The 25,238-nt window shown below is 37.3% G+C and overlaps 1 protein-coding gene and 1 pseudogene across 2 annotated transcripts in view; both read left to right on the plus strand.

The window, feature by feature from the left end:
* LOC108292557 (DNA polymerase theta-like) overlaps nt 1-25,238 on the plus strand; it is a 100,292-nt gene that overhangs the window by 66,931 nt on the left and 8,123 nt on the right. Inside the window, 7 exon segments of the mRNA XM_017513538.2 lie at nt 1,850-2,043; nt 4,165-4,302; nt 7,793-7,967; nt 11,033-11,159; nt 11,794-11,915; nt 19,092-19,276; nt 22,029-22,140. Coding sequence (XP_017369027.2) covers nt 1,850-2,043; nt 4,165-4,302; nt 7,793-7,967; nt 11,033-11,159; nt 11,794-11,915; nt 19,092-19,276; nt 22,029-22,140 — 1,053 coding nt within the window.
* On the plus strand, nt 5,196-6,117 carry LOC108292556 (annotated as a pseudogene). Its single transcript, XR_001820315.2, has one exon. The product of XR_001820315.2 is annotated as a chromobox protein homolog 3-like (transcript).

Here is a 25,238-nt window from a genome sequence, read left to right on the forward strand (position 1 = left end):
TTTTTTTTACAAATTTACCAATTTATTGTGATTGTTGATGTATTTCTGCTCATTATGATTATTGATATACTTGTACTCTATTTTCCTACTGTTTTAGTTTGTTTCTAGTCACTTTTTGTTTTGTCAGTAGTTTGTTCACAGTTGCGCTCTATTCTAACTAATCCTTATCTGCTATTTTGGGGATCTAAATTTGTTCTTGGTTGTTTCTTCTGAGTCCTGTTCACATTTCTTTGCTCTCTTGTATTTTTCATATTTTTTGTGAGTTCATACACTATTTATTATAATCAAGGATCCCTGCAGAACTTACTTGTGGGAAGCCATCCTTTAGAAAGGTTTTGCTCCTGCTTTTGCTGAGTACCAGACTACTCCGCATCCAAGGACCACAGTAGCCTTTCTTTGAGAGTTTTGTTTCAGAACAAGAGTGAGGACTGAGGCTCAGCTCCTCATCCTGTTGTTGTTTCAAGGATCTATATCCCCTTAAACTTTTTTGCTAGGGGACTCCATTCCCGAAACAACCTTGCTCCTTCCTAATGCCTATGGATCCAGGCTAGCTCCCTGCCACTCTTACTTTGTGCTTCTCTGATTGTTCCTGCTATGACCCAAGGTCATTATTTCTCTAGTCTCAAATAACATGAATTTCTCCACTGGTTCCAGGCTCCTAAAGCCAAGCTCTGACTGCCCCGTACCTTCTGCAGGTGGTTAGAGGCCATTAACTTCTCATTTGTTTCTTTGCTTTTGGTGGTGGTTATGGGTTTCCCTGGAGATTTCTTATGCTGATTGAGACCAGCAGTGCCTCAAAGAATGTGTTTGGAGCTGGGGAGGGTGGACCAGGGTTGCGTAAATTCCTAGTGACTCAGTACTGGAAGCTGAAGTCTTAGGGATTCTTTCTTAATGATTTAGGATAGCATTATCCATAGTACATTCCATGGATGCTTACTTTTCAAGATGTTAATAAGTATTATATGAAAAAGGGGTTTAATGGTCAAATAAAATTGGGGACTTTCACTTAAAATTAAATAGTTGTCTTTGCTTCAGGTCCTCTCAGGGCCTTTAATATGTCAGTTGAGTCTGCCTTATCCAAAATGCGGGACCAGAAGTGTTTTACATTTCAGATTTTTTTGGATTTTGAAATATTTGCATATATATAATGAGGCATTTTATGGATGAGACCCAAGTCTAAATGTAGAATTCATAGATACCCATATACTTAGCCTAAAGATAATTTTATACAATGTATTTAATAATTTTATGCATGAAATAAAATTTGTGTATACTGAGCCATCAGAAAGCAAAGGTGTCACTGTCTCAGCCACCCATTTAGACAGTCTGGTGGCAGAAAAGATATATTGAAGCTGAATGGGGCAAGGAGGGGCTTTTTTCCTTTAGAGATGTTGAATAAGCTTTGTGTTATACACCTGCATTTTGACTGTGCCCTGTCACAAAAAGTCAGGTATGGAATGTCCCACTTGTGGTGTCATGTCAGTGCTCAGAAAGTTTCAGATTTTAGAGCATTTTGGATTTCAAAATAAGGTTGGTTGCTATGCTCCTGCTAAGAGTAGAAGCCGAAACGTCTTGGGAGAAATAAATAGTCTCTTGTAATCCAGACTATTCACAAGATTGCCGACTCTTCTACTCTCTGCAGAGACAAGGATAGTTGCCAGTGCTAAACTAGCCTATAATTTTCCACCTTTCATTGTTGGCTTGAGAGTGCTGCTCAGGAGACTGGATCCTGAAGGATAGCTTGGTAGCATTTCTGGATTTTCCTAGATGAATTCTGTGTGGTTTAGGTAAGGCTGCTGATCAGTCACTTAGCCAATGATAACGTTTTAGTTTTCTTTTTTTCTTCCAGATGTTTTCTGCAAAGTGGAAATGCCCTCTCAGTACTGCTTGGCCTTGCTAGAACTAAATGGAATCGGCTTCAGTACTGCAGAATGTGAAAGTCAGAAACACATACTGCAAGCCAAGCTGGATGCAATTGAGACCCAGGCCTATCAACTAGCTGGCCACAGTTTTTCTTTCACCAGTTCGGATGACATCGCTGAGGTTGTATCATGGGGATAGGAATATAGATAAATAATTTTTAGAGTTAACATGATTGTGTGTGTGTGTGTGTGTGTGTGTGTGTGTGTGTGTATTTACCTGAACACCTAAGGTCAGTAAAATGAAACAGCCAGTTAACCAGATTGCTTTGGGAAAATTCTAACATCTAATTTGTAAATTGTATCTGTATTTAATTTACAAATAAAGGAAGGTAGTGAAGAGTACTTCTAGAATGTAAACTCCTCAAGAAGGAGATTTGCCTGGAACAGAGGAGGCACTCACTAAATATTTGTTGAAGAAATGATTGGTAGTGGTGGTTGCATGACAGCATAGCTGTTTCTCCATGAAGTTAGTCATTTTGTAAGCCCTCACTCCTCCTTGCTTGCTCTAACATCTTTCTATAGAATAGGAAATTGGGTATTTTTCAGAGATGTAAATGAAAAAGGGATTTTTCTGACTGTTTCCTTTTTTAAACTTAATTAAGGTTTTTGCTTCCTTACATAAATGTTGACAAATTTTACCTTTGTTTTATTTTCATATATTGGTATTCCGTTCTCTCCTCTCAACCACACTACGTCCCTAACAAAGGGTGATTGCGTTGTTTTAGAGGGGTTACAGACACAAAGTGGATGCTTACGTTTGATAGCATTGAAGTTCTTGTGTCTTCTAGTTGTGATTCTGTAATATAGCATATTGGTAAAAGTCATAGACTTTGGAGCCAGACTTCTTGGGTTTGAATCTTACCTCCTCCATTTATTAACTAGTTCCAGAGCCTTGGGCCAATGTATAAACTCTTTATGTGTCAATTTTCAGTAAAGGGGGGTTGTCATAAAAATTCCTCATAGGGTTGTAGTGAGGTATAAATAATAAGTGACCATTCTGTAGTAAGTGGTCAATAAATGTTAAATATCCTTATAAAAGTGTCCTTTTTAAAGCCACAGTTATGTTTTATGTTTTTTTTTTTTTTCACGCAACTATAAAATTTAAATACAAACGTTTTATGTTTTTTAACTTTTAGGTTTAAGGGTACATGTGAAGGCTTGTCATATAGGTAAATCGTGTCATGGGGGTTTGTTGTATAGATTATTTCATCACCCAAGTATTAAGCCCAGCATCCAGTAGTTATTTGTTCTGCTCCTCTCCCTTCTTTCATCCTCCACCCTTGAGTAGACCCCATTGTCTATTGTTTCCTTTTTTATGTTCATGAATTCTCATCATTTAGCTCCCACTTATAAGTGAGAACGTGCAGTATTTGGTTTTCTTTTTCTTCGTTAACGTATTTTAAAGAAAATGAGGAACTTGGTTTCTCTTATTCATGTGTTGAATTCAGTAGTACCTTTTTATTTTTCTTCCTTTTTGGTATCTTCTTTTAAATTCTTTAGCTCAGAAGTCCCCAAACCAATACCTAGCTGACTGCACATAAAATTACATAGGGAATTTACAGAAAATACAGAATCTCTGTTTCAGCACAAGTAGGTTTGGGGCAAAGGCAGGAATTATTGCCATTGTGATTCAGATGGGCCTGAAAGCATGTAAAGTACAGGCCTCGAGCAAATTCTGGACTAAGAGTAAAGCACCTTTAATATTATTGGCTTCTTCTTAGGCCATGTCAAAGTGGTGGCTTAGGCCTGTAATCCCAGCACTTTGGGAGGCCGAGGCAGGTGGATTGCTTGAGCTTAGGAGTTTGAGACCACCCTGGCCAACCTGGTGAAACCCTGTCTCTACCAAAGATATAAAAATTAGCCGGGCATGGTGGTGTACTCCTGTGGCCCCAGCTACTCAGGAGGCTGAGGTGGGAGGATCACTTGAGCCCAGGAGGTCAAGGCTACAGTGAGCCGTGATCACACCACTACACTCTGGCCTGGATGACAGTGAGATCCTGTCTCAAAAAAAAAAAAAAAGAAGGCCTTGTGTTAGTGTTAATCTGATAGTGCCTAGAGTATGGATAGACTACCTGACATATGCATTTTCATAGCCATCATTTGTTAAATATGGTAATTCCAAATTATCCAGAGAAACATTCTTTCAGTCCATCTTGAACTGTAGAGTTTTTTCTAAAATAAATTCTGAATGATACTCTTTGCAAGTTTCATTCTTGACTAAAGAGGCATTAATTTCTTACAGGTTTTATTTTTGGAATTGAAGTTGCCCCCAAATGGAGAGATGAAAAACCAAGGCAGCAAGAAAACTTTGGGTTCTACGAGAAGAGGGAATGACAGTGGACGCAAGCTAAGGCTGGGAAGACAGCTCAGCACTAGTAAGGTGCTCTTTGGGGCAGTCACAGAGCCGGGCAGAACCTGAACTGTTTTTTAGCATTTTGATGTCTAGAAAGAATGCTGATGAAATCAAGATCTGAGTCCACCATTTGAATTTACCCAGATATAGATTAACATATTGGTTTGTGGTTTGGTAGCCCACAAATTCTGTGGAGATTTTCTGCATGGAAAATTCAAATCATAATCTTAGTTAGCAGTTGTGTCCCTTCTTCCTATCATTAAAATGGTATAAAGGTTTATAAACCGAACCTCAAAGACATTATTTAATTATTGCCATCCATTACTCTTGGACATCTAATATTACTTAATTCATATAGTTATATGAACATAGAGAAAGCTATGTAAGAATTTTTAAAAAGAAAGGAACCCAGTCAGAACAAATATATTACTTTTAGTTTAAAGGCAAAATAGTAAGTTTTTCATGAATTATTTTTAATTTGTTGTTTGAGACAGAGTCTCACCCTATTGCCCAGGCTGGAGTGCAGTAGCACCATGCTCGCTAGAAAATTCACCTACTGGGTTAAAGCAATTTCTCATGCCTCAGCCTCCCAAGTAGCTGGGACTACAGGTGTGTACCACCATTCGTGGCTAATTTTTGTATTTTCAGTAGAGACAGGGTTTCACCATGTCATCCAGGCTGTTCTTGAGCTACTGGCCTGGAGGGATCCTCCCACGTCGGCCTCTCAATGTGCTGGCATTACAGGCAAGAGCCACCACAGTAGGCCTTGACTTAAGAATTTAATCTGGTCCACCCTTGGGCCCCAGTTCCCAGCCGGCGCCCACCGTGCCCCTCTTTGTGGCCGCCCAGCGTAGGCGGGGTGGTGCCATCCCTCCATTCCCCCCACCCATGGCCTGGCGTGCAGCTCCTGTCTCCATCCCCCTCGGATGTGGCTCGAGCTGGAGGCGCGCAAGGCCGGAGACCTGCAGACCCGCTACCCGGAGCAGCTCGGAGGCGGTGAATAATATCTCTTCAAGTCTGCAATAAAAAATGACCTCCAATAAAACTACATTGCAAAAAATGGGAAAGAAACAGAATGGAAAGAGTAAAAAAGTTGAAGAGGCAGAGCCTGAGGAATTTGTGGTGGAAGAAGTACTAGATCGACGTGTAGTGTATGGGAAAGTGGAATATTTCCTGAAGTGGAAGGGATTTACAGATGCTGACAATACTTGGGAACCTGAAGTCCAGAGTTGATTGAAGTGTTTCTTAATTCTCAAAAAGCTGGCAAAGAAAAAGATGGTACAAAAAGAATTATCTGACAGTGAATCTGATGACAGCAAATCAAAGAAGAGAAGAGACGCTGCTGACAAACCAAGAGGATTTGCCAGAGGTCTTGATCATGAAAGAATAATTGGTGCCACAGACAGCAGTGGAGAATTGATGTTTCTCATGAAATGGAAAGATTCAGATGAGGCAGACTTGGTGCTGGCAAAAGAGGCAAATATAAAGTGTCCTCAAATTGTAATTGGTTTTTATGAAGAGAGACTAACTTGACATTCTTGTCCAGAAGATGAAGCTCAATAATTGTTCACATTGTTTTTCATATATGCATACATACATACATACACACACACACACACACACACACACACACACACACACATATGTAAATTTGGGCCTTGGTTTTTGATTTACTAGTGAGACAAAATGACTACATCCTAATGAAAATCAAGTTTGATATGTTCATTTTGAAAGTAGCATTGAAAGAGTTGTTGGGGTTTTTGGTTTTTTGTTTTTTTTTTTTTCCATCCATAGCACTGGTTACTTTGAACAAATAAATAAAAGCTTTCTGTAGTTACTTCCCTGATCAGAAAAGAACATTTGTTACTATGGTATATTATTTCCTCTACATTAAAGAACAGCTTTTCTAAATATTGGGGGAAATGTCCATAGTCATTACTCAATCAAACTTGTGTTCTCATAAGCCTAAGGACCATTCTACGTTTTTTATATGTTTTGTGTGTGTGTATGTATACATAAAATGCATGTATAATTTTTTTTTTTGTTTTTAAACATTCACCAAAACAAAAAATCACAGGCAAACCCATGTTTCTGAGATGCCATTATTCCAAGCAAAATAAAAGATAATCACTTCAGGTTAAATAGAAAATTTTCCTGAAGCCATACATTTCAAATATGTGAAGAAATAAGTGATTCTAATTAATATGACAATTTAAATTGGATAGTTTTAAAGCAACTATATCTATAAATGCAGTTTTTTGTTTGCAAAATTCCTAAAAGGAAAAATTTTATCACTGCCATCATAGGAGGTTTTCCTATCCAGATGAGGAAACTAGACAAATGCTAGTGTGTTTTAATTAGCTAAACTAAGTTAAATGAACATTAAAAAATCTTCTAGCAGGCCATTTTTAACAAACTGTTGAAATCCTATTGCTGTGTTGACTAAAAGGTCATGATTTATGGAATATCTAAGACTTGGCTCATAGAAACCTAATCAGCTGGTTAGAGATGTTGGCAGTTTAGGATCTGCTGCCATAAATGTGTGAACAACCTTTTGTAATCTAAGCTACTGACCTGTATGTTTTTTCTTTACCCCAACCCATTCCTTACATGTAAGGTCAGTCTTTCAGTTATTTGCTTTACAGGTTCAGCAAAAGCCAAGAAAAACAACTCTGTAGTAATCAGAATGTATCGGTATTTACTGTAAATAATGCTAAACAGTGGTTAATAAATAGTTTTATATTCCTTTTAAAAAAGAATTTAATCTGCTAATTTCAAAGTAAAATTGTTAATCATAAACCATTGGAAACTATGCATTAGTGGGAGAGAAAAGAGAAAGAGCTTAATTTTACATTCTTACTGAAGTTTTAGTGGAAAAATACGGTGGAAAATATGGCATAGAGCTGTTCAAGTTGCCTTTGTGTAGAATTTCAGCCCTTATACCATGATGTATGACTTGTCTGCTCCTAGGAAGTTTCCTTAGCTCCAGGCTGTAGCACAATTTTTTATTTATTCTCACTGGCCCTTTTACTCACAAGTTTCTGTTCCTTAATAGTTCACTGAAAGTCTATAGTACAAAAAATTCAAAGTTTTAAAAATAGATGTCTCCTGATTACCTTGATATGGAAACTATGTAAGTTTCTGGGCAAGAAGAAAAACAGCTGGGATACTTCCAGTAGTGTGAGGAGTGGAGGAGGAAAATGCATAAAGAAAACAGATGATGTAAAGTAAACTTTTGGTGGGGTGTGGGTAGGCAGTTGCTTTGTTAAACTGACAACTCATTTATTTGAAAAAGGTAATTTTAAATTGATCATGCTCAGCATTACCACATTTGCATTTTATAAGCTGTAGTTATAGTCTTATCAATATGGCGGTTAAAACCCAAGAAATAGTTTTGAGTTGTAGATATTACTCTCAGATTTAATTTTGAGACAGTATTACTTACATAAAAGAGATTCTAGCTTGCTGTGGAATTTGGACAAGAATTCAATCTTACCTTATTATATTTTTTTTGTAGGATGTTTTAAATAAATTAAAGGCATTACATCCTTTACCAGGCTTGATATTAGAATGGAGAAGAATCACTAATGCTATTACCAAAGTGGTCTTTCCTCTTCAGCGGGAAAAGCGTCTTAATCCTTTTCTTGGAATGGAAAGAATCTATCCTGTGTCACAGTCACACACTGCTACAGGTGATGAGAAATCTTAAGTATAAACGGTGTCCAATTTTGAAGGAAAAACATTTTCATATGCAGTATTTCTTATGATGGCCAAGAATTCAAGTATTGATCATGGGGTTCAAGTGAAGTTTTAAAACTATAAACTACATGCTTTATTCAAAGCATAGGTAGATTCTACCTAGGTACAGAGATCAGTATTGGTTTCTGCTTTTATTTTTTAAAATTAATTTATTTATTTTGAGACAGAGTTTCATTCTTGTTGCCCAGGCTGGAGTGCAGTGGCATGATCTTGGCTCACTGCAATCTCTGCCTCCTGGGTTCAAGTGATTCTCCTGCCTCGGCCCCCTGAGTAGCTGGGATTACAGGTGTACACTACCATGCCTGGCTAATTTTTGTATTTTAAGTAGAGACAAGATTTTGGTCAGGCTGGTCTTGAACTGCTGACCTCAGGTGATCCACCCACCTTGGCCTCCCAAAGCGCTGGGATTACAGTGAGCCACTGTGCCTGGCCTGTTTCCTGCTTTTAAGTACTTGTATAGAGTAACTGGGATGTCTGAGATAGTGCTTTCAATGTGAGTATACACAGGAATTAAACATTTGAGTCGGTGGTCTTACCTAGTTTCAGTCCCATCCCTTTTTTGAGCCTCTTAAGAGTTCTCTGAGTTGAATCTGTGTAGGCCTCTGGGACATCTGTATAAGCATCTTATTTCACCCAAGCAGAAAAGAAAGCTGTAGCGCTCTTTGGATATCTCATGGTCCTCTTGAAATAAGTAAGAGTGTAATCTTATGAGAAAAAATGCATTCTTTCTCTAGGCAGTATAAAACTCTAAGTATTTGCCAAATGTGATGTGTAGTGGAAGAAAGGTGACTTTAACTCATTCATAGAGGAGGCTGTATTGGTGCCTGGTTAGATTGGTGGTATAGAATGTGGGCTTTGACATCAGAAATCAGTATTTGAATCCTGGTTCTATAAATATTTATGACAAGATACTTAACCTTTCAATGCCTAAGTTTTTTCATGTATGATACAAGGCACAGTGGCTCACGCCTGTAATCCCAGCACTTTGGGAGGCTAAGACCGGAGGGTCACTTGAGCCCAGGAGTTTGAGACTAGCCTGGGCAAGAGAGTGAAACCATGTGTCTACAAAAAGTCAAAAAATTAGCTATGTGTGATATCTTGTGCCTGTAGTCCCAGCTACTTGGGAGGCTGAGGTAGGAGGATCGCTTGAGCCTGGGAGGTCAAGGCTGCAGTGAGTTGTGATTGCACCATTGCAGTTCAGCCTGGGCAACAGAGTGAGACCCTGTCTCAGTCAATCAATAAACAAATAAACAAGGCAATAACAGTCTTACTTCACCTGGTGATTCTGAGGATTAAATAGGTTCATAGATGTAGAATATTTAGAACAGTGCATGGCTCCTAGAAAGCACTCACTGTTGGTTACTATTATCTAGCATGGAGGTTCCATAAGGCGCTGCTTTTGTCTGCTTGCTTTATCTCTTGTTTTAAACTTTCTAATTCTTCTTTCTTCCGATTTAGCTAATCTCTTGTCCCATCCCAGTGATATCTTGCCCTGTTAGTATTTAAATTTCACTTTGAAACATATGATAATGATATAAACTTACATGAAATAAAATCTTTGGTGATGAAAAAACATCTACCTAGAGTTTTCAAAGGTGTTGCACATTTATTTGTTCTTTACAAAGCAGAAGGTAAAACCAGTAATAAGAATTCTATTCTTATTACTGATTTTAGAAATATATTTTAATAAATAACTTTTATAATATTTTAGAAATACAAACTTAAGCAAAGCAAAGCCTTTCATCAATGTACTTCATATCTGTTAAGCTATATATTCATGCTTTGTAATTTATTTTTACCATTTTTTTTTTGGTCTGCCAGTGTTGCCTCATTAATTCAACTAATAGACCAGGGCAGTGTGCTGAATACGAAGTGTTATAGAAAAGAAGGCAATGTGTTGATGTAAAAAGAGCCTGGGATGCCCTCCTCTGTTATTTGTTAGCTTTGTAACATTGAACAGGCCATTTAATGACAACAATTATATAAAAGGTTATCATTAACTGAACACTTAAAATGTCTGATTTATCAGAAGATGATGGAGTTATACATAGCTAGTAGTCAGCCTGTTATAATGAAGAGTGTGTCATAAAATAGAGTTTTAGTGTTGCTGATAGTGTTATAAAAATCACACAAAATTACTCAAACTTTTTTGGTGTGGTACTTACATGTTTAGAGAAATTCAAACAAGTAAACAAACTGTGAAATATTTTGGGAAATAAAGGCTTTACAATCTTTTTTTTTTTTTTTTNTTTTTTTGGAGACATCTCACTCTGTTGCCCAGGCTAGAGTACAGTGGTGTGATCTTGGCTCACTGCAATGTCTACCTCCCAGGTTCAAATGACTCTCCTGCCTCAGCCTCCCAAGTAACGGGATTACAGGCACTTGCCACCATGCCCACCTAATTTTTTGTAGTTTTAGTAGAGATGGGATTTTACTATGTTGGCTAGACTTATATGCTTTTTTTTTTTTTTTAAACTTTCTATTCTCTGGAAAATTTGCTATTAACCACCTGATTCAAGTCTCCACTTGATTCAGTACTTCTAGTCAGTACTATTGTTGATTCTCTTGATTAATCATAATGATGATGAAGAAAGACAGTGATGTCTGAAAGTGATGGGCAAAGAGGCTTCAGTGGTTGTTTCTCCTAAGATCCATTTGATTAGCCTTTACTCATTAATATGACTGCTAACATGTTATAGTGCTGAAATCTGATACTCAAGGAATAGTTCAGTTTATCAGATTATTTCTCACTGTGGGATTGTTTTCTATGTAAAACATAATATTGTAGACAATTTATATATTCATTTATTTTGGGATGGTCTTGTACTTATTTTATCATTGTTAGACACATGAACATGATGAAAAATATTTAAATATAAATTTATTTTAGTTCAGCATTGATATAGTCTGTATTTTTAAGGTAATCCAGAAATGTGAATACCGTTAAATAACCAGATTTCTTTTTCTAATTTTATGTCTTTATTCTGCTTGATTTCAGGACGAATAACCTTTACAGAACCAAATATTCAGAATGTGCCAAGAGATTTTGAAATCAAAATGCCAACACTAGTAGGAGAAAGCCCACCTTCTCAAGCTGTAGGCAAAGGCCTACTTCCCATGGGCAGGTAGGCACTGTTTCTCTGGATCTGTATTAATAAATTTATGTAAGTACGAATGGCTCAAAATAGCTTATTAGACAAATAAATGAAATTAGTTTATGTTTCAGGCATACCCATTTCTGTCCTAGACCATTTTGAATCCTGAGTCCATGTGTAAAGAAGCTACTTCATGTTTAATTGAATGTTTGCTAAAAGAGTTCTAGTATCTTTGTTAAGCTTTAAAGTGATTCTCAGGTTTGTTTTGTTTTGTTTTGAAATGGAATCTTGCTCTGTTGCCAGGCTGGAGAGCAGTGGTGCCTCGGCTCACTGCAACCTCCACCTCCTGGGCTCAAGCAGCTCTCCAACCTCAGCCTCCTGAGTAGCTGGGACTATAGCTATGTGCCACCTTGCCTGGCTAATTTTTATAGAGACGAGGGTCTCACTTTGTTGCCGACTAGTCCTGAACTCCTAGGCTCAAGCAATCTGCTCGCCTTGGCTTCCCAAAGTGCTGGTATTACAGGTGTGAGCTATCATATCCAACTCTCAGATAAGGTTTTTATTCTGTTTCTTAGCTGCAAATACTGATGTTGCTGAAAATTAGATCTTTTTCCTACATTTGAGACTGCTTTATGTTTAGCTGATGATGTAGTTTGTATCACAGAGGAAAAAATAAAAAGTGTTGGAGCCTGAACCCTGGATGCCAGGCACAGACGGAGGAGAGAGCTGCAGACAGAGGAATGCCGTTTTCAGTTAGCATGCGACATGCCTTTGTGCCTTTCCCAGGTAAGGTGGCTGATAGCTTTGAAGCTTCTCATTGCTGTGAGAATGTTTTTCAAAGCCTGAAATTTGAGTGAGACTTAGAGCATGCATTTGTCCCTCCATCTTTCTGTCTACAGTGAAGCCCGCCTTTCTCTTTGTCCTGCCAGGTTTATAGCAGTCATCTTGTCCTGCCAGGCTTATAGCAGTCATCTTGTCCTGCCAGGTTTATAGCAGTCATCTTGTCCTGCCAGGCTTATAGCAGTCATCTTGTCCTGCCAGGTTTATAGCAGTCATCTTGTCCTGCCAGGTTTATAGCAGTCATCTTGTCCTGCCAGGTTTATAGCAGTCATCTTCTCCATGATCTGCTCTGTGGGAAACTTTTGTGGTGTGTGCTCAGAAGCAGCAGTCTGCTGAAACCATGTTTTCTAACGTCAGTGTAAACTTCTTTGCAAAGTCCGGTTGATTTTGTCAGTCTTCACCCTCTTTAACTTCTTTACAGCATTTGTCACTGTTAGTCAACTCTTTCCTTCTTCAATTTCCCTTCTCTCTTGACCTCTAAAGGGACAATTTTTTTTGCCTTTCCTTTGAACTTGTTTGCTTTTATGTCTGTACTCCCTTATTCTGCACTGCTGCTTCCTATTGCATGGGGTGGCCCCTAAGGCTATTTTCATTTTGCCTGACCTCAACCCAGTACTCTAGACATAAACCTTTTGTTGTCAAGACAGTTGGAAGTGGTGATGTAACTTGCAGATCATCCCGACTGTTAGTATACATATTTGTTCTTTTATCTGTCATCAGCTGGCAGGTCCAGGTGAGTGCAATTAACCATCTGAATTTATTTAAATTCCATCAGAAACTTATATTCCCAGGGTGAATTCCGACTTGTGATGACATGTCTTGCCAGGCAATTTTTAGTGTTGCTTATGTCTGAACTGTCAGCATACAAAATTCTATCAGTTATCTAAGAGAGTCCCCAGAAGGTCTGTGTGGTGTATGGTAATTTCTTTCTTTCTTTCTTTTTTGAAATGGAGTCTCACTCTGTCACCCAGGCTGGAGTACAATGGAGTTTTCTTAAAACACATGAATCAGTTTTTTTGTTTTGTTTGTCTGCAGCTTCCTCACCCGCCTCAGCCTTCACAGAAATTGTGGAGTAGGAAAATGCAGTTGACATACTGAAGAGTACCTCAGAGCCTCCTTGGCCTAAGAGGATGTTATGGCTGGTTGTATTTTTTATCCAAAATACTTCAATTTTCTCCATATTAGCAATAAGGCTGTCTTGTCTTCCTATTATTCATGTGTTCACTGGAGTAACACTTGTAATTTCCTTCCAGAACTTTTCCTTTGCATTCACAACTTGGCTAACTGTATGACACAAGAGGCCTAGCTTTCAACCTGTCTCAGCTTTTGACATGCCTTCTTCAATAAGCTTAATTTCTAGCTTTTGGTTTAGTATGAGAGAGATGTGACTTTCTCGTTCACTTGAACAATTAGAGGTCATTGCCATTGTAGGGTGATTAATTGGCCTAATTTTAAAATTGTATCTCAGGGAATAGGGAGGTCTGAGAGAGAGAGGGGAGAAAGGAGTTCTGAGAGAGAGAGAGTGGGGAACAGCCAGTTAGTGGAGTAGTTAGAACACACACAACATTGATCGATGAAGTTCACTCTTACGTGAGTGTGGTTCATGGATTGTAATAATAGTAACATCAAAGATCACCATAACAGGTAATAATGAGAGGCTTTGAAGTAATATGAACATTACTATTAATAAAATGTGTCACAGTGAACACATGCTGTTGGAAAATGGTGCTGATAGACTTGCTCCACTCAGAGTTGCCAAAAACCTTTAATTTCTTTAAAAGAAACTGCAATATCTATGAGGCATAATAAAGTGAAGTGCAATAAAGCAAGGTATGCTTGATTTTATAAAACTTATATTTTGACAAAGTAGATCACATGCCCATGTTGTTTCAAACATACTTTATTTCATGCAAGCCATGGTGGCTCACACCTGTAATCCCAGCCCTTTGGGAGGCCGAAGCAGGAAGGTTGCTTGAGTCCAGGACTTCACAACCAGCCTGGGCAACATAGGGAGACCCCATCTTTACAGAAAATTAAAAAATTAGCTAGGCATAGTGGTGTGCATCTGTAGTCCCAGCTACTGAGGAGTCTGAGGTCTGAATATCGTATCACTTAAGCCCAGGAGGTTGGGGCTGCACTAAGCCATGATTGTGCCACTGCACTCCAGCCTAGGCGAAAGAGCAAGACACTATCTCAAAAAAAAGAAAAAGAAAATCCCAGTAACTGAATTGAGTACCAGAAACTCATTTTTTTTGTCTTTTTCTATGTTTTAGAAACTCATTTTTAAAAAAAGATAGCATCTGTATTAACAAAGCTGGTTCATATTTTCTCCGAAGTATTAATTTGACTTTGAAGCAGAAATATCTATTACAAAACAATGTCTGTACAAGTTAAGTAAATTTACCAACTCTTATGTTACTCATTATGACAGGTTGCGTATCCCTTGTCTCGAATCCTTGAGACTAAAAGTATTTGAGATTTTGGAATATTTGCATATACATAATGCGATATTTTGGAGATGGGATCCAAGTCATAATATAAAATTTATGTTTCATGTACACCTTATAGACATAGCCTAAAGGTAATTTTATACAATATTTTAAATTTTATGCATGAAACAAAGTTATAACTTTGACTTGTTACAAGAGGTCAGTTGTGGAACTTTCCACTTGTAGCATCATGTCAGTGTTCAGAAAGTTTTAAATTTTGGAACATTTTAGATTTTGAATTTTCAGATTAAGGATGCCATACCTATATTATGTCAAATTCAAAGGATTATTACTTAAATAAAAAAGCAACTCTAAATTTATCAGCATCAGAGCATTTAAAAATTTTTTTAATAGTTGCAGTTTATATAACCTGTTGATTGTAATTATGCTGTATATTGCTTTATACTTGAAAAATGCATAAAGTTATTATTATTGGAAGAGATGGGGGTTCCCGCTGTGTTGCTGAGGCTTGTCTGGAACTCCTGGGCTCAAATGATCCCCCAGCCTTGGCCTCCCCAATTACTGGAATTACAGGTGTGAGCTACTGCACCTAGTCCATTATTGATTAGTTTTATAAAAAGTTTTCATTTCCAGATAAATTCTCATACCTGTCTAGCTAGGTCACAAGCACACTCTTCCCTTTTTTTGGAGCCTCAAATATATGCTGTGTGATATCAGTCAAAAAACATAAATCACATTGTTCTTTTTGTCTTTGATTACAAAATACGTGGCAAGCGTTCTTCTGTTTCAAGAAAATATTGGAGTACAGTAAATCTTTGTAAGACTTTCATGAATCAAACAATGAGCTTTGGTAGCGTACGCAAGATTGTTACATTCATTGTTTTCTATTTTCAGCAGCTCCTTAAGCTGGTGATGACTCAGCATTTGTACATTTACATAAAATAATTTTAACTGTGTTATAACCCTTTTGATGGTCTGATATAGAAAACTGAGCATAAATCTTTTCTATACATAGAGTAGAATGAAGAAATAGGGAAACAGACCCTGTTTAAAACTCTAAAAAAAATAAGTTTTTAATGACAAAGCTAGACTATTGACTATATGATGAAAGCTATTTTTTTCATATCTACTTGAAATTCTTCTTTGATAAATGTAAAAGATTCCAAAATATCTGTGCCACTAGTTTGATTTTGTAAGCTAAGAATGGTATTTTCTTTATAAATTTAGAAGTCCACTGAGACAAAACCTATTCAGAATATTAATTAAGCAGTTTCTCTGTTATGGGACAATTCTTCCAAAGCCAAAAAAGAAATACTTGAAATTTGATTAATCTCTGATACTGTTAGACAGGTTACCTATAGACTCGATAGGTAATTGTTTGGTAGTTTATTAGTCCATTGTCATGCTGCTAATAAAGACCTGCCTGAGACCGAGTAATTTGCAAAGGAAGGAGGTTTGATGGACTCACAGTTCCACATGGCTGGGGAGGCCTCACAATCATGGTGGAAGATGAAGGAAGAGCAAGGGACATCTTACGTGGTGGCAGGCAAGAGCTTATGCAGGGGAACTCCCATTTATAAAACCATCAGATCTCATGAGACTTACCACCATGAGAACAGTATAGGGGGACACTCCCATAATTCAGTTATCTTCACCTGGCCCTGCCCTTGACATGTGAGTCTTATTACAATTCAAGGTGAGATTTGGGTGGGGACATAGCCAAACCATATCAGGTAGGTTATTTGAAGATCTTTTGGTTTTTGTGAAATGTGATTGATTCTTGTTATTCATGGTAGTGCATTATACAAAGCCACAATGAACACTAAATTAACAAATACTGAAGTAAAGGTTTCTTTTGTCAGACAGTTTACTTTCACATCAGCTTGGTCCTTTTGAGGCCTTTGAGGCTTCGCTAACAAATGTTTGGAGTAGCCTGCACTCTAGGGCTAGATTATTCCTGTTCATAAGTTGTGGCCTTTTTGGAGTCCACTTGGTGCTGAAGCTGTTTAATAAGATCTCTTCTCGGTCTTGTTAGAGCTTGGTCATTTCCCAGCATTCAAGAATGTGTTGTTGGGCTGGGCACGGTGGCTCACGCCTGTAATTCCAGCACTTTGGGAAGCCAAGGTGGGCGGATCACGAGGTCAAGTGTTCGAGACCATCTTGGCCAACATGGTGAAACCCTGTCTCTATTAAAAAAACAAAAATTAGCTGGGCGTGGTTGCGTGCAGCTGTAGTCCCAGCTACTCAGGAGGCTGAGGCAGGAGAATCGCTTAAACCTGGGAGGCAGAGGCTGCAGTGAGTCAAGATCGTACCACTGCACTCCAGCCTGGCAACAGAGCAAGACTCCATCTCAAAAAAAAAAAAAAGAATGTATTGTTGAATTAGTTGTTCAGCTAAAAGCTATGCAGTGTTTGTTCTTCCTTTAGTAATAGTTATTTCTTTAGTGTGTGTTCTTTGCCTGGTGCCCTGCACTTTCTCCCTGCACAACTTAATATTTGGTCAAAAATCCAAGGGGATTCCTGTGCTTATTTCTGGTGCTGCTTTTATGCACACCATTTTTCTCTCCAAATTCCAGCTGCCTCAAAGGCCCAAACTCTAGACTCTGTTTTCTTCATTCAGAGAGAGACACAGTGCTGTGTTTCAGCTACCCTTCCCTGCTACAGATTCTGGAAAGTGCCTCCATTCAGATCCCTGAGAACTTTGTGTGACTCACCTCGTTTCCTTCCCTTCTCAGTGATTATAGTTCTGCCTGGCTTGTTGTCTAACATCTGAGAATTGTTTTTTTCATATAATTTGTCCAGTTTTATAGTTGTGGTAGGAAGTCCACCAAAGTTGTCATTTACAGGTTGAATATCCCTTATGCGAAATGCTTGGGACTGGAAATGTTTTAGATTTAGATTTTTTTTTTTTTTTTTTGGATTTTAGAATATTTACTCTATCTTTACCAATTGAACATCTCTAATCCAAAAATCCAAAATCTGAAATGCCCCAGTGAGCATGACATTTGAGCATCTTGTTGGTGCTCAAAAGTTTTGGATTTTGGAGCATATTGGATTTTGGAATTTTGGATTAGGGATGCTCAACCTGTATTTTAAATTAGTATTTATCTCTATTTTTGAATAGGTTATTAATTTACATGTTGAGAAACCAACATGATATAAAAGATGAGTATTGGGAAGCTTTGCTTCCTTACCTATCATCTACATTATCCTTCCCAACTCTTAGAGGTTACTATGTGTATGAGTTTTTTATATATTTTGACAGTATTTCTTTATGCAGATATAAGCAAATATGGATATATAATTTTTTATTTCCCTATTTTTACACAAAATTAGCATTCTGCCTACACTATTATGTACCTTGCTTTTTTCATGTAATGTTTCTATACTAAAGATTTGTGCTTATCAATAAGGACATTTTAATTAAAAACAGTTTAAACTGTGTGCAGATAGTGTGTGCAGCAATCTGTGGGCGTGTTTGCTGAGTCATGGAGTAAAAACCTGTTTAATTTCTATAGATATTGTTAAATTGCCAACTAATGGGGAGGAGGTTACCATTTTACTTCTCAGTAACAACATATGAATGTGTTTCTTCTCAACCTTGTCACAGAGTGTTGCCCAACTTCTGTATTTTTTGCAATATAGCTGAAGAAAAATTGTTTCTTGCTACAGACTTTTCATTTCTCTTATGAAGTTGAGCATTCTTTAACATATTTAAGGTTCTTTTATTTTTAGTATGTCTGAACTTCTTATTTAAAGTTCATCTTATTCTCCACAAGTAAAAACTCTTCTTATGAAATGGCAATGAGTTCTTTGTGATATCAGTTGCAAATATTTTTTCTAATTTTTCTTTGACCCTGCATTTATTTATTTATTTAGAGATGGCATCTTGCTCTGTTGCCCTGGCTGGGGTGCAGTGGTGTGATTTCGGCTCACTGCAACCTCTGTCTCCCGGGTTCAAGCAATTCTGCCTCAGCCTGCCAAGTAGCTGGAACTACAGGCATGCACCACCATGCCTGGCTAATTTTTTAAAAAATATTTTTACTAGAGACGGGATTTCACCATATTGGCTAGGATGGTCTCAACCTCCTGACCTCATGATCTGCCCACCTCAGCCTCCCAAAGCGCTGGGATTAGAGGGGTAAGCCACCACGCCTGGCGTATTTTTTTAAGTTTGTTTTTGTTTTTTTCATGCATATCTAATCTACTCATTTCTAATCTATAGGTAAATTATTTTAATCCTTTTAATAATTTGCTCAGCTATTGACTACTTGATTTTTTTTTCATTTAATGACTTTGTTATTGTCAAAGCGGGGCACACATTTCTCTCCAGCCCACTTAACATTTGCACACATTGGACACCAGTTTTTTCACACCAGTTTTTTCATTAATTCATTCAACAACCATTTGTTAAAGGCTGATTATATACTAGCAACTGTACAAGGTTTTCTGTAGAAAGAAAATGAAAATTAAGCTTCCTAATGGAAAAAAATGATCTAAGATACAGAGCTGAGTTACATCATATTAAGAGGAAGGTTTTAACTTTGACATATGATTTCAAAGTTCTAAGTTAGACCTAAATTTCTGTCATCCTGCTCAATTATATGATGTAGAAGTTGGGTTGTGTGATAGAGAACTTTGTACTAGCTTTTCTGAAATCACTTCTACTTCAGGTGGTTTAATACTGGCTGCTGACTACTCTCAGCTTGAACTGAGGATCTTGGCTCATTTATCCCACGATCGTCGTCTCATTCAAGTGTTAAACACTGGAGCTGATGTTTTCAGGAGCATTGCAGCAGAATGGAAGATGATTGAGCCAGAGTCCGTTGGGGATGATCTGAGGCAGCAGGCAAAGCAGGTGATTTTAGTGAACATGCTTAATATAAAGGAGAAGAATTTAGGGACTCAAAAATTTTAAAAATGGTCTCAATTATTTGCAACTGAGAAACCATTTCTCCATCTTTGGATCTTTCAAAGCACATTTCATCTGAGCTTATCTCATGGTATTTGTTTTACTTTCTTTTGTGGAGGCAGTAGAAATAACCAGAAAGACTGAGATCTGAGATCTGAGGCTGCTTTGTGTTAGGAAAACCATATGCATTTAAAGCCATTATATGGCTAGCCACAGTGCCTGGTACTCAGTAGATGTCATGGTGGTGATGATGGTCAGCGTGTGTGTGTTCATGCACACCTGCAGGCGTGCGAATATGTATATTTAAGAAACCTCCTTCTGGTCTTCAAGTCTTCTGAGGTAAAGTTCCATATTTTCATTTTTATATTTTCTCCTAGCATCAAGGCATAGCGCTTTGTAAAAAAGGTGGTCTCCAAATGTTTGTTGAAAAAATATTGCTGAGCTGTAGATTATATTGAGTACCTGATAGCTTTTTAGCTCTTGAAGTTATTGGTTAGTTAATCCACTTATGAAACTCCATGCTGCCTTTGTAACTTTGAAATAGATCCATATTAATTTCTACTCTGGATAACTATTAGGCAAAGAGTAAGTCAAAGGCCACATTTATACCATTCCTTGGCCTGGGTTAACATTGACACTTTCTTACCATATAACTTGTGAGACATCTGATACCATTTGCAAGACAGTAGGATTTCTGGCTGAGGTGAATGTACACCACTGTACGCTGAGATTCTGCTGTTTTTCTTTCACATTTACACTTTTAGTTCCTCACAGCTGTCTTTTTTTGTTTTGTTTTGTTTTTTGAGATATGGGGTCTCAATTTGTTGCCCAGGCTGGTCTTGAACTCCTGGCTTCAAGTGATCCTCCTGCCTTGGCCTCCCAAATTGTTGGGATCGCAGGCATGAGCCACTGCACCCAGCTCACAGCTATATGTCTTGACTGGCTCATTGAGCATGGGACATTTCCTCTCACCACCACCTGGTTAACACCAACACTTGTTTCTTCAACTATTTAAAAAGCCAGCTCTGTCTTCTCTATTTAATCCCCAGAGGCGTCCTGCATTTAGCAAGAATCAAACCCTTGGTAAAATAGATAACATTCCCATATTTAATTCTCATAACCCATGAGATAGCATAGCTAATATTATTACTATCACCATTTTATAGAGGAGGAAACTGAAGCACAGAAAGTAATTTGTTTAAGGTCATGCAGCTATAAGTGGTAGAGCCAGAATAAATTCAGAATGCCAGAACTTGGGCACGACTTCTTATCCAACACACTCATCCTCTGGAGACAGCTGCTTCTATTTAATAGACTCACATGATTTAATAGTGTTTATGCTATACCAGTTTTTGTTTATATCACCACGTACCAAACCACCTAATCCCTGAGTCTTGCTGAGATCTCAGACAGCACTAAGTAACATGAGTTAAAAAAACAACAGGAGTCACAAGAAAACAAATTGTGGAAAAAAAAAACTTGCAGTAGTTATGAAGAACACAAAGACCCCCATATAAAAGATTAACAGAGCCAGGCACAGTGACTCATGCCTGTAATCCCAGCTATGCGGGAAGCTGAGGTGGGAGAATTGCCTGAACCCTCTACTGCACTCCAGCCTGGGTGACAGAATGAGACTCTACCAAACAAACAAAAAAAAAAAAAAAAAAACAGAAAGGAAAAAAGCCCTCTCTCAATATATTAAAAAACACAGGGGTGGGGATGGGGTAGACTTTAGCTATATCATGTTGAAAGTTTATCATGTGGAAAGTTTTTTGAAATTGTGATAATTATTTTAAGCAAATTATCTTTTTAGATTTTATTTAATGATATTTATACAGAGTTTGCTTTATGTGAGTTCTGTAAAGTTATAAGTAATAACTCATTTAAACCTAACCATCCCATGATGTAGGTATTACTACCTTCATTTTTTAGATGAAGAAAGTAAGAGACAAAGAGGTTAGGTGACTTATGCAAGATTATACATTTTGTGAATGGTAGAGCTGGGCTTTGAGCCCCGGCAGTCCTTATGATTAAATCAGACTTTCTTTAATGCCCTATTTATAGATAATTTCCCTTCATTGCTTCCGAAATTTTCTTGAGTTTTTATTTGTATTTAAGTGAAATGAATTCTGCAGTTGTGGCGTTTTAGGTGGCTGTGAGGTAAGAAGGATATTTTTTTCCAATTGAGTCTTCCCTGTCATAAAGTCATGAAGCCTGCTCTTTCTATTTTTAAAGTCTTGTTCAAGGGCAAGGAGAGGGACATTTGTAATGCTTCTCTTCCCTGACTCCTAGGCACTTGAAGTGGAAGTTAGTGAAGTACTGTGAGGAGTAAAAACTTGCTATAAAGACTGCTGGATAAAAGAGAAATAGTCAAACAAACAAACAAAAAAAAGAGACATAAAAAATAAATAAAAGAAAAAAAAGGAGAAATAGTCAAAAATAAATTTTTCCTTAGATCACACACACCTATTCATTCATACTCCCTCCTGCCTTCCTCTCTCTCTCAAAAAGTAATGCTGAAAGGCAGAAAAGATGTTTGCTGGATATCAGCCTCTGTGGATCTAACTCAGCAAAAGCAATCTAATCATTTTTGACTCACTGTGAAATTAAAAGGTTGCCAAAATTTCAATTCTAATGAACTCTTTTATTTGCATTTGGTGTACTTACAAGCTTTATTTGTTGGATGACTCCCTTTCAGATTTGCTATGGAATCATTTATGGAATGGGAGCTAAGTCTTTGGGAGAGCAGATGGGCATTAAAGAAAATGATGCTGCTTGCTATATTGACTCCTTCAAATCCAGATACACAGGTAATTTATCTTCTAGATAGTATTCTTTTCAACCATCTTACCATATTATATTTTTTAAATTTGTGTTATGGAATTTTCTATTGAAATATCTATTAGAAATTTTCATCAGGCATTGTTGAGGGTAAATAATATTAACCTTGTTATGATCACTTACTAAGTTGTAATAATCTTATTTTGTATTTTTCATTAGAGACAGAATAGTAAAATGTAGTTGATGTATAGCTACTCTGTCATTGTGAACATCCCATAACATCTGGGAGTTGACTTGTGCTTTGGTTTAGATAGCTGTAGTTTGAAACAGTAAACTGGAGTATATATACAAGGAATTCTGACAATTGCTAATTAAATATTTGAGGAACTCTGAGAACAATTGCTGTTATAGAGCAGTTTGAGTAGCCTTAAATAATCTTTTTTGCCTGTTTGTCGTGGTATAATTTATATATGATAATAAGATTCATCCTGAAAATGGTATATAGTTCTGTGAATTGTTTTTTCTTTGAAAGACAAGTTTAAGGATGAGAAGTTCTGTGAATTTTGACAAATGAATATGTTCTTAAAATTACACCACAACCAAGATATAGAACCATTACTCTATCCTCCCAAAACGTTCTTTTATACTTTTTTTTAATCAACCCTGTCCCTTACCCCCATCGGTACGGAAGCAAACAATGCAATACCACAAGAAGAAAAAAGCAGATAGATTTAAAAGGAAAAATAAACCTTTTGGTCACATGTGATATGACCTTGTACGTAAAAAATCACATGGCTTCTACAAAAACAATTAGTAGAACAAATAACTAAATTTAGCAAGGTTCAGTCTGTAAAAATAGACTGTATTTCTGTATTCTAGCAACAAATAATTAGCAAATGAAGCATCAAAAGCCATGAAATACTTGGCATAGATTTAGCAGATTGTGTGCAAGACTTATTTATTGAAAACTCCGAAGCAATCCTGAGAGCTGACAAATACTTAAATAAATGTGAGGTATACCGTGTTAATTTATTGAAAAGAGAAACATTGTTATGATGACAGTTCTCTGTAAATTGTTTTGTGGATTCAGTGTGATTCCAATAAAAATTCATTAGGCTTTTGTATAGAATTTGACAAGCTGATTTTAAATTTATATGGCAATTCAAAGAGCCTGAAATAACGAAGATCAGGTTTTGGGAAAAGTACAATGTTAAAGACTTACACTCCCTGATTTCAAAACTTATAAAACCACAATAATCAAGATAGGTATAAGGTAGACAAAGAGAACAATGGAACATAATAGAAGACCCAGAAATAGGCATATATATATATATACACACACACACACACACACACACACACACACACACACACGCACACACACACACACATATATATAGTTGATTGATTTTCAACAAAGTTGCCATCGTAATTCAATTGATGAAAGGATGGTCTTTTCAGCAATTGGTGTTAGAACAACCAGACACCAGTACTGGAAAAAAAAAATCAACCTCAATATTTGTCTCACATTATATACAAAATTTTACCTCACATCATATACAAAAATTATCTTGATGTGGAATATAGACTCTAAAAGTACATAGCTAAAACTTTAAATGTTCCAGAAGAAAATAAGGGAGAATCCATTGTAACGTTGAGGTGGGCAAAGACTTCTTATTTCATAACATTGGATTAGCCATTAAAGAAAAACACTGGCTTACCACAGAGAGAGAGACTCCATTCATTTGGGAGGAAGTAAGGGTAGAGAATGAGAGTCTGTATCTGGTAAAGCAGAGAATTCTTCCAGATCTTACCCAAGACTGCCAAAGTGGTACCTCTACAGGTCTGCAAGAACCATAGCATTACTGGGTTTAGGTGGCACCCTAATGCAGATACAGCTAAGATAACAACACCCAAGTCTCTTCGAGTGTTTCCAAGAAGGATGGATACAAACAAGCCCAGATTGTGAAGACTACAATAAATATCTAATTCTTCAATGCCCAGGCAAACTTCCACAAGCATCAAGACCATCCAGGAAAACATGACATCACCAAGTAAACTAAGGCACCAGGGACCAGTCATATAGAAATGCAGATATGTGACCTTTGAGACAGAGAATTCAAAATGGCTATGTTGAGGAAAGTCACAGAAATTCAAGATAACACAGAGAAGGATTTCAGAATTCTGTCAAAAATTTAACAAGTTGAAATAATTAAAAAGAATCAAGCATGGCCAGGTACGGTGGCTGTCACCCATAATCCTAGCACTTTGGGAGGCTAAGGTGGGCAGACCATTGAGGTCAGGAGTTTGAGACCAGCCTGGCCAACATGGTGAAACCCTGTCCCTACTAAAAATACAAAAATTAGCCGGGAGTGCTGGCACATGCCTGTAATCCCAGCTACTTGGGAGGCTGTGGCAGGAGAATCACTTGAACCTGGGAGGCGGAGGTTGCAGTGAGCCGACATCATGCAATTGCACTTCAGCCTGGGGGTCAAGAATGAAACTCCATTTCAAAAGATAAAATAAAAAATAAAAAGAATCAAGCAGAAATTCTGGAGTAGGAAAATGCAGTTGACATACTGAAGAGTACATCATTGTCTCTTAATAGCAGAATTATTCAAGCAGAATTACTGAGTTTGAAGACCGGCTATTTGGAAATTAACAGAAAAGACAAAAGTAAAAAGTATAAAAAAGAGTGACGCATACCTGCAACATCAGAAAATAGCCTCAAAAGGGCAAATCTAAGAGTTATTGGCCTTAAAGAGGCAGTAGAGAAAGAGATAGGAGTACACAATGTATTCAAAGAGATAATAAAGAGCTTTCCAAACCTAGAGAAAGATACCAATATTCAAGTAAAAGAAAGTTATAGAACAGATTTAACTCAAAGAAGACTGCCTCAAGACATTTAATAATCAAACTCCCAAAGGTCAAGGGTAAAGAAAGGATCCTAAAAGCAGCAAGAGAAAATAATAGAATAATAAACAATGGAGCTCCAATATGTCTGGCAGCAGACTTTTAGTGAAAACCTTACAGGCCAGGAGAGAGTGGCATGACATATTTAAAGTGCTGAAGGAAAACAGCTTTTACCCTAGAATAATATATCTGGCAAAAATATTAATATCTTTCA

This window comes from Cebus imitator, unplaced genomic scaffold, assembly GCF_001604975.1.
Source record: "Cebus imitator isolate Cc_AM_T3 unplaced genomic scaffold, Cebus_imitator-1.0 Scaffold494, whole genome shotgun sequence".
Lineage (NCBI taxonomy): Eukaryota > Metazoa > Chordata > Mammalia > Primates > Cebidae > Cebus > Cebus imitator.